At 38.3% G+C, this 10,961-nt stretch overlaps 1 protein-coding gene across 1 annotated transcript in view; it reads right to left on the reverse strand.

Annotated features, from left to right (window-relative positions):
- USH2A (usherin) overlaps positions 1-10,961 on the reverse strand; it is a 949,135-nt gene that overhangs the window by 141,183 nt on the left and 796,991 nt on the right. Inside the window, exons 60-61 of the mRNA XM_004700145.2 lie at positions 10,317-10,479; positions 1,162-1,516 (exon numbers count right to left, since the gene is read on the reverse strand). Of these exons, the coding sequence (XP_004700202.1) occupies positions 1,162-1,516; positions 10,317-10,479 (518 nt within the window). The remainder of the gene's footprint in view (positions 1-1,161; positions 1,517-10,316; positions 10,480-10,961) is intronic.

The raw sequence follows: 10,961 nt of genomic DNA on the forward strand, positions 1-10,961 counted from the left end.
GATATTAAGGGCTCAAGTAGAAGGCAAATGTTTTGAGAATGATGATGGCAACAGATGTACATATATGCTTGACACAATGGATGTAAGTATGAATTGTGATAAGAATTGTATGAGCCCCCAATAAAATGATAAAAAAAAGAAAAGAAATATTAAAAAAAAAGAAAATGATGCTTCATACTATCTGTTTTTTTTCCCCTTATGTATGAAGAATTTTTATATTAAATAAGGTCTTGAGACAACATGGTTGTGCTGTCAGGTAAACATTGTGTTGCTAACCGTAGGGTCAGTAGTTCAAACCCACTAGCCTCTTAGTGGGAGAAAGATGAGGAAACTCCACAAAGGGTTACTATGAGTTGGAACAGACCTGATTGAATTATGTTTCATTTGGGCATATCGTAAAAACCATACGGGTTTCATTTCTATGGACACACAGTTTCATCTACTCTGTGAAGCCTCTTCAGTATGAAGGTTTTCTGCTGACCTCCTGGAGTGTTTCTTGTCTAGTTGTTATGTGGTTGTTCTCAATTGGATGGCAGTTTATAGTTACCTAGTGGTGGAGTTTGGGATTGGTTTTCCTATCTACCAATGAGCATCAAGTTATGTCAAGCCTAGAGGAAGTGCTCCGAAGATCCCAAGGGCACTGACGTCGGCTGTGCTTAGGGCCAGAGGGGCCAGCCTAGAAAAATCGCCACTTGTCGTTAGGTGCCGTTGAGTCAGTCTGATGCACAGTGTCTCTGTCGCAGCAGAACCACACGACCTGGTCCTGCACGCTCCTCGCTATTGCTCCTCCGCTGCAGCCAGTAGTTGCAGCCAGGTGACTCTTTCCTTCCATAGATGGTCATTTGTCCATTGATAATTGGAAAAATGAATTATTTTGCCTAATTTTATCCAAATTTCATCCCCACGAGGCATAGGGGAATTAAGTTAGTATTCTTATTTAACACATATGGAACTCAAGTTAAAAAATTTTTTACCCCCAAATATTCTCCAGTATTCCTTATAGGCAGTGCAGTAAAATAGCTACATGACCACAGTGCTCCTATTCACTCATGAAAATTTTTCACATATTTAAACCCTGAGTGAAGAAAAATGACAAGTGAATGAATTTCAGCACAGTAACCAGACGACCTAAGAGTCAACTATTTGATTCTAAATTCTTACCTTCACTGTGAAAGCATGTACAGTAGAGACATCAGATGCTGAATCAACTGGTCTCTCCTGGTAGACCACGTGGTACTGGGAAATAATACCATTGGGAGTTTCTGGCTCAGTCCAATTTAGCAGAATTGAGTGAGCACTGGTGGCTTGAGCCCAAGGTGCTGGTAGATCTTGAGGTGGGGCTTCCAGGGTCCGTGCTGCTGACCACGGGCTCTCTACTGTGCCCTGGGAATTCTGGGCTCTGACCTGGTATTCGTAGAGCGTGAAAGGCCTTAAAGCACCCGAGGTATCAGTAAATTCAAGGGCTCCTTCTGACCACATGAACAAAAGGGTCTCCTCTTCCAGGCCAGCAGCACGTCTGAAAAGAAATCAAGAAGGCATCCAATGAAGTTTCAAGGTTTTGCATAAAGTAAGGAGCTACAGTTGTGAAATTTTTTAATCAACTAAGCTTTTCAAATGTTTCTTCATAGTGTGTCAAATAGCAGAGTATACCAGAAGCCTAACGCAATTATCATTATTAGTAAACAACAACAAGAAATATATATATACATACATATGCATACTGTTTATAAAATAATACTTCATGGAAAGCAAGGAAATGTCGAAGAAATTTTAAAAATTAAAAAAACAATACAAAATCACTACTATTCACATTTTGTATCAACTTCCAAACTGTTTTTTTTAAAAACAAAGAAAAATATAAGCTATACATAAAAAACATGATTTAAAAAATTTAAGAGGCATATATATGTAAACACTATTAACAAGTCATATATTTACTATTTATGCATTTTGTTATTTTGTATTATTTTATGCACGTGTTATGAAAAATTATGTATTATGTATTTTCTAGATCTTTGTGTGCACATTTGTGGGGCATCCATGTGTATGTGCACACAGTTAAATTGAAGTTTGATACTGTATACAAGTATTAGACTCTTAGTTTACACGGAGAATTTACCATGCTATGCTGCACAAATTGTAATAAGGGTCCCAATTTGCTTAAGTTTTCATGTATATGCCTTTTCCAATACACTCCCCAAATCACTCTCGGTCGTATGGCTGTTTGTGGTCAATGATCGGATAACCAATATGATGTCTTGACAAGTGTTGATACATTGAAGCAGACTTTCTGGCTGCTCCCAGAACGTTGAGATTGCCAGGTAGAAATATCCCTATCTCACCCGAGGCTGAGATAGCCTCGAGAGAAGCCCATCGTCCTTGCGCCTAGAGCCTAGCACCTAGCACCTAGTGCCTTGCGCCTAGCACCTAGCACCTAGCACCTTGCGCCTTGCACCTAGCGCCTTGCGCCTTGCACCTAGCACCTAGCGCCTTGCGCCTTGCACCTAGCACCTAGAGCCTTGCGCCTTGCGCCTAGCACCTCGCACCTAGTGCCTAGCACGGTGCTATTTTGCATTTGTTTCCATGATGTTTTAAAGTGTTCCCAGATTTTCACTTCTTTGGATTTTTTCTTCCTTAAATTATAACCCACCAAAAGAAAGATCCTCATTCTTGTATATGGACAAAACTTTACTGAGTATTTATATGACATTGTACCAGGATCCGAAGTACAAAGATGAATGTACTCCTTACTGGGAGCTCCTGGTTTAAGTGGAGAAGGTAGATTTATAGCTAAGTTTTGGCAAGTCATGTGGTACACAATAGGACTTTTCATTAGACGTTTTGAAAAAGTCAAACTTGTTTTATATGTCTTATCCAGAACCTAGAAAAATATAGACTATGCTCAAAAGTCTTTCGACAACCCAAGAATGGGATTAGTCTTAAAGACTATAAATAGTCTTATGGCCCTGAATACATATCTAGCATTAAAAAATTAAATCAAATGTATGAAATTATCAGTTGCTTGGATAGCTTCAAATATTTGAATATTTTATTTGGAGAATTCTTTACTCGTTCATTTATAAAATCATGACCTGAGCAGGGAAAGTCATTGAGGAATTGTGGTTGGTTTATCTCTGTATCTGAGCCCGTTGGATTTCAGTGTTTGTAGAGAAACTATGCGATTATATGTTTATAGCCACTCATGCGACAATGACCATCAATACTTATTTTAGGTTAGTGAAGAATATAACCTAGAGATAGATCTTGTCTTCCTTCCGATTATTCCCTGGTTGAGGTGAATTGGCTGAATCAATCAAGATTCCCCAGGTTGTTAGGAGGGCTTAATTAACATTCTCTTCAGGTGCTGCGATGGCCACAAGCTGCCATATCAGATCAACAAACCCCATCAAAATGCAATGGGTGATTAACACAAGGCAATGACAATGCCTTTCTCAAAAAGCCTGGATAGTATAAGCCTTTGGCTTTGGGAATTCGGTGATTCCCAACTTGATAAATCACAAAGACTTAAGTATAAGCAATGACAAGCTTCCTGCTGGACACTATGGAGGCTTCATAGATACCTCTCAGTGATCGGTAATTATGGTTCGGCAACCCGGCTAATTATGACCTGCTACCATGTGTAGGCCTGTTCGGCACTCAGGGTAGGTTTGCAACGTTTGGCCTCTGTACTCGCTGCAGATACCAGATAGCAGGTGTGTCATTGGGAGGGATCCATTCTAATGAGAACCTCAGGGCTCTCAGCCAAGGACGTTTCTGTGATTTTTTAAAAAGGTGTTTACTAGGAACATAAGGCAGAAAACAAAAGTATAATTTTCTATGGGGAAATAAAATTTTCTATTTTGTCTATCTTCATACTTTTTGTGACAATTCAATGAATTTTAATTACATTCTCATGGATTCCCAAATCCAGGTGTAACCATGTTTACATAAAACTGGTATTTAAAAAATAAACTAGAGATGCAAAATTTTATAATCTTATGTATAATAAGCCACACGTTTATCCATCAAACCAACTAAAGAATGTATTATGACCAACTATTTCTTATCACGATTGAATATTTAATGAACTAAACCTATGGCAAAGTAAATGTTCCATCTGTGGCAATAAAAAGTAGGATATCTTTATGTCTGAATAAACTTTGAACAGAATTAGTTGAGTAGACTATAATTATTCTAATATATTTAACATTTAGGATTCAACTCTCCATTTAACTGGAAGTGCTTCCTCCTTAATCGTCAATATTTAAGGAAATCACACTTTCAATGCTTTTTGAATAGCCAAATGGTTATTCTCTGCTTGAGCTCATTTGGGAGATACTTCAGTAATATACTTTTCCAAATAGAGTTAATTATATATTGTCCAACACTAAGAAATGAGTTCTGGTGTTGCTGTGGGGTAAGCACTAGCCTGCTAACCACAGTGTTGGCAGTTTGAAACCACCAGCCACCCATGGGAGAAAGATGAAGCTATATGTTGCTTTAAAGATGTGTAACCTTGTGAATCTTATGGAGGGTTTTTATGAGTCAGAATAAACTCTGTCGTAGTAGTTAACAGTAAAAGGGAAATAAAAATAACTATTAAAACTAGTAACTATATCTTTTAAAAGGCATCCATACTCTATGCTGTCTTAATGTAATTGAATATGTTTAAGGTTCGAATTAACCACGTTCCTGAAATTCTCAGGTATTTTCCTCAAACGCAATTAAGATACATTTTTTATGATGATGTTTTGAGCTGTGTTCTGGAAGGCAACTCTGGCAATCATGCACAAAGTGCACTAACAGGAAACGATCACAGGCATCCACCCAGTGAGCAGGCCGTCATTAACAGGCCTCTGAGAATCAGTGTGGATCCTGAGCTAGGTTAATAGTCAAGCAAACAGAAACACAGGTGATTTGGATTGATTGTGTCCCTCCAAATGTGCTTATCTGTAGGAATCCGATTTTCTTTGTTAGTTAATGAAATTGTATCAATATAGGTATGTTTTATGCCAAAATGTTTTGAGATATAAAAAAGCAGATCAGGAAGGATAAAGCAGACATAAGAGAAAGGCTAACACCGTAGGAGCCAAGGGAGGAAGACCGGTTTATGAGCCCAGGAACTCCACGGATGCCAGCTGGAGATGCTGAGACAAGTGTTTGCCCTTAGAGAGAGCTTCACTTTGAGTGGGCACGCTGAGTTTAGTCTCCGAAATTGTGAGAAAAGAAATATCTCCGTGATTTGCTATATTATCTCCTTGACTTGCTACATGCCTTCTGAGGCTTGGATCATCCAGTTTTGCAAAATGATTGGATGTTGGGGCTAAGACACCTCAAATGCTTCCTGAGCTTTTCAAGATTTCATTCTGCTGAAAATTGTTTCCTGATTTGTCCATGCATCTGGCCTATGTTTACCACTCCAGATTCACCTTCTGCAGTTTATTTTCCTATCTTAGGTTTTAATTATAAGGAAACGCTTGCCTATCCCAGACACTGACTTGCGGTGATCACTAATATTCCATTAGTATTTCCAATAAATCCTTAATACTTCTAATATTTCATGCTTCCATGGCTTTGGTCTCTTTTAATATCTTTTCCTTCCCTCTTTCCTGTTTTTCTCCTTTCTATAGACCACCTCCAATTCATCTTTTACAACTCAGTTCTTTGGTCAACCCCCAGAAAATCTTTTGCTTCTTTCTCACACACAATTATCATATCTGTCTATGTGCTCTTTTCTTCATTGATGCACTCATCACATTCTATTGTAATATGTTTTCCACTTTATTATCTCTCATGCTATAATCCTGCACTCTCTCTTACTCATCTGTATGTTCTGAGCATCTCCAGAAGCATGGTACAGTGTGCTGTATAAATACTATTTCAACCAATGACTAGGTGATAATGGACAAGAAGAGTCCAAGGCAACCTGCAACTTGAGTAACTAGGAAAATGTACTTGTTATTAAGTTATTGTCTCTCAGCTCTTAACCTATCCTCCTGTATTCCACTTTTTTATAGCACCGTGATTCTGTAACCATTTTTGGCTTTATTCTATGCAACAGACTTACTCCACGTTGGCCTCCACCAATAGAGTGATGGACAGGGAACTGGCGTGGGGAAAAGGAACACACTACTTGCTATTTGTTTTCTGTTTGCATTCTGTTGATGTGAGCTTCTTCCCAGCAAGCAAGGATTCTTCACCCTATAATAGTGGATCTTACTTCCTTTGGAATGGCTGATAACAGTTTGTAATTTTTCCAGCACAATTCTAATCTTACCACCGTGCTTCAGGATACCTGGGCCAGCTGGCTGTTGCCCTCTTCAAATGTCTTCATCCTAGCCTCACCCAGGCCCTCCTCTAAGTTTCTCAATTCTAATAATTTCAAATGATTCCACTTATTGGGTTCATCCTATGGGTGGCATCTGGTTTCAGCAGTTGTCTTCTCTTTTTAACTTCTCAATGAACAGATTTGGAACTAGGAAAAGAATCTTTATATGAAATTATCTGAGTTAAAATAAATGGTATGGTTTCTCTTCTGTGATTGGACTGTGCTATAGAATCAAATAGGAAAATCATAAAGAAGTAAAGGATGATGATAGGTTTATATCTGTATTCACTAAACTTACTATTTTTACGACACCACATTATAGATGTTATTTTGAATATATGTATACATATCACACACACACATATCTCCCTCCAAGGTGACTCTGACTCATAGAACTCTGTAAGACAGGGTAGAATTGCCCCCCGTGGGTTTCCGAGACTGTAACTCTTTACAGGAATAGAAAACCCTGCATTTGTCCTGTAGATAGCAGCTCAGTGCAGAACCATTATGCCACCGGAGTGTATTTATAAAACCACCGCTCTTGACATTGAGTCAATTTCACTTCTGAGGGACCTCCTAGGAGAGAGTGACTATAACTGCTCCATGTGGCTGCCACGTCTTTCTCTCAAAGAGTGAGTGGAGAGGGACTGGTGGGTTCTAACTCCAGACTTTTCGGTTAGCAACTGGGAACGTGCCTTCTGTGCTACCAAAGCTATGTGTACATGTATAGATTATATATGTATGATTAAGGAATCCTGGTGGCACATGTGAGTAAGCGTTGGACTGGTAGCTCAGGTTGCTATGAGTCAGCATTGATTTGATGGCAGTGGCTTTGGGTGTGGGTACATAACTGGAATATTTATGAGAATTATAGTCATGAAAATCTGGAAACAAACAAACAAACAAAGAAAATCTAGAAACAGCATACTTGAAATTCATTACAGTCATATCATAAACCACGTATGATATGTATCCACAAAATAAAATATTTGGGAGATATTGTAAGAAAATACATTTTATCATTCATCTCACAATTGCATACCAGTTTTAATGATATTATTTCTTTTATGTAAAGGAAAATGTAAATAGAAAATGTCAATTAAGGAATTGCCTGCTAGCCGAAAGGCTGTCGATTCAAACTCACTCAGGGCTACCTTTCTCCCCACCCAAATGGAATTCCGTCAAGATTCATTCTGCTTTCACTCATGGACTGCTTTTCTTAGTTTTCCCAAACAACTTGATTATCCATTCTAGATGATTATTGTCTGTAGATTTTTGTTTGCAGTAATGTTCCATATCATTCATTATTTAAAAATCAGATTTCTGCTCCCAAAATCTTATTCAATAGTCAGAAGGAAGGCTTATCATCTTTTTAATTATAAAGTGTTTAGAGGGTGTATTGTCCATATTTATATCTTTTATTGCAGTGTGATTACATCTTTTTACTTATTTAAAGAGATAACTTATGGTAATTTTGTTTTTGTGAAAATGGTAGAGACCAGTTATCCATTTACTGTTTTTCAAGTCTTAAGAAAATTTGGTTTGGTGGATTTTGTAGCTGGAAGTGATGAGATTCCTTCACTTACAAAGTTATAGATATAAGGTAAATGCTAAAGAATAATTGCTATCCCAGCGGAAATCATTATTAAGTGAAAGCAAACGTTCAATAGGATCTTCTGCGTGTGTACCCTGTCAATAATGGTTTCAAAACTGCTAACATCAATATTGTGCCTATTTTATTTTTAAAAAAATTATAGCAAATCTCCTCATGTTGACTTACATATAGACAACAAAACAGCAGAAATGAAATATCAAATTAAAAGGTTAAAAAAAGAGAAATAATCATGTTTATAATCTTGTCATTACCAGTATATTTTTTTAGCCATAAATATTTTATCATTTTATTTGGGTGGATACTTTTGATAGGACGATATCAGGAATCAATATTTAAATAATACAAAAGAATTGCCAAGGGGAAATCATTTGGAGGGCTGGAGGGAGCAGTGTGACAAGTAGCATCCTGCTATTTAAGATCTGCATAGGTCAATTCACCAAACCACCTTTGCTGTGCGCTAAATGCATTACCTTTGGTGGTGATCGAAGAAAGAGGAGGCAAATGATGAAGCAGAAATGACATGCCATCACCTCCCCAGAAATACGGGAGGCTTGTGGCCATAACTATCGAAGGGGCTCTGTGTAGTCCCAGAATGAAAAAGAACTATATGTCTATATTCTATTTCTGTCCTTACAAATTTCAGATTTTTCTGCAGCTATCTAAGAAAAATTTGATATTGCTGTTGTCTAAGCACATTTAAACTTCAGCTGAAATAACTGCCAAGTGATTCATGCCTATGTAGGTGAATATAGTGATTGTATCTGGAGCCCCAGTGCGCCATTTTCATTTCACTTTAAATAAAAAACAAAATGTATCTATGTCAGTCAGTGCCCTTCTGCTGTACTCAGAGGTATCAAACAGGCTACAATTATGATTGTGAAGTGATTGTGTCACATTGGAGGAAGGTTTATTGCTTCGGAGTCTGCTAGGCAGTAACACACTCGGTTTCATATTACTCTTTATATCATTGTTTGGCTGTGACTAGAATAATCAAATGCCATCAAATGCTGTCAAATTCAATTTACAGTATTTTTCATTGAAGCGGGCTTTCTGCATTATATTTCCTGTTTTCCTTCTCTATAGCTGCCATGGAATAGTCACTATAATCATGAGCTTTATTTACAAAACCAACAGAGTGGAGCCACGTCCTGGTCTATAACAGATACTTTATTTCCCTTGATTCAGAATAGGAATTTGATGTGCTTTTCTCATACAATTAGCATTAAGTAGATGAAAGAAAACTATTTCAAGAGGATGGGTATTTTAGAGCCTGCACTAATGTGCTTAGTGTAAAATGTAAATTCACATTAGCCATTTTTACATGTTCGTGTGTATTTGAATCAGAAATATTATTCTTCAAATTAATGTTTGCTGAGAAGAAATTTGGCTTGCTCATTTTCGGTAATGTCATTTACATAACCAGAAATGCAATACTACTTTCTCTTTTCATAATTTTCCAACAAATCCTTATCTCCGCAGGGAAGGACTGCCCTTTTGTCTTTCTGAGACTGTGCCCCTTTATACCTTAGAGGGGTAGGTTTGAACCCATGACTTTGCCAGCATGTCTCTCAAACGAAGTTTCAGTAGATGCTCAGGATACAGGAACAAGTACGGGAAGGTGTAAGGCTGTTTGGGAGCGTCTAAGGAAGGATGCTGAGCGTGGTGGTGAGAAGCTGAGAAAAGTTGCGGGTTGCGCTTTGGAATGCCCAATATAACGATATCACTTAATCTTTTCCTCATTGTCCTTTTCCTTTATCACCTTCCCTCTTCAGCCACGCCTCCTTTTCATCCTTTTCCTTCCAATCCGCTCTCTCCTCTTTCCCATCCTCCCTCTTCCATTCTTCCCTTACGTTCAGGTAAATTGTGCTTAAGAAGGTTAGCATAGACCAGTGAAAACCAACTGCATCAACACTTCCTTGTCAGCTGAATGGAGGCTCATTAACACAGAAGGAAGGTCGGAGTAGAGCCCCGCTTTTGCATATGAAAAGAAACATATTTTGAGGAAGAGACGCTATGATAAGTGGTAGGAACTTAGAGTTCTCATTCCAGACCCGGTTCCTCCTGAGTGATGATTATGGTCTTTGGTGACTGAGCTTCTGCAGGGTCACTTCCTCAAATGTTTGAAAGGCTTCGCAGAGCTAAACTAGGAAGTCTGGGTTCAACCAAATCACGTGACACCGTAATTCTGACGTTTCTCCTTAGACACTAAGATAAAGTTCTCAGCGCCAGGCTTGGTAGGTCCTCCTCTGCACCCGGCCCCCTCTCCAAAACAATCTCATGCCTCTCCTTATGGAAAAGGAAAATAATATTTAACTTTATAGTCTTGGACCATCACATATTCTATATAATTAAAATGATAATGGTAAGCCTTACCTGTAAATAAAGTAATTGATGATAATGCCATTTGGAATTGTAGGTGGCATCCATGTAACTTCTATGCAAGCTGACCCCAGTGCCTTAAGAACGGGAGAACTAAGATTGCCTGGTCTGTCTTCAGCTGTTCGAACAAACGTCCTACTGCTAACTCCACAACCTCCTTTGGGGAAAAAAAAGAGAGACTTTTAGTAATTTATCAAAAAGGAAAATGAGTTACATATCCATATATAAAGAGAAGGGTATGACAAAAATAAATTCATCTGTGTTTTGTATATACATTTTCATACATTCGAGACTGGTACTGCAAATCTCTAGAGGATAAATAGTCACCTAGAAAGTATTTTTGGAAAATCCTTTAATTAACCACATCATTGACAGGCATTGACAATAAAGCATATGAGTGTTGGAAGTGACTTGCAGTCATTTTAGCCAGACAATGATAATGTTAGGTAGGCCAGCATAGGGCTGGGAAATGTCCATTAACATGTGCCCAGAGGGCCAAGCTAGGGGAACAAAGGAGTGGCACAGCGCACATGCTCAGGGTTCCCGCCAGTAGGCAAGGGTGGGCGTAAACTTGAATTGGATCACCTAGCCAGGTAAATTCAATTCAGCCAATGGGGTCGATCAGGGGTCTTCCACCAC

The sequence above is a fragment of the Echinops telfairi genome, unplaced genomic scaffold (genome assembly GCF_000313985.2).
Source record: "Echinops telfairi isolate 266 unplaced genomic scaffold, ASM31398v2 ScPeMD7_7424;HRSCAF=8462, whole genome shotgun sequence".
In the NCBI taxonomy this organism is placed as follows: Eukaryota; Metazoa; Chordata; class Mammalia; order Afrosoricida; family Tenrecidae; genus Echinops; species Echinops telfairi.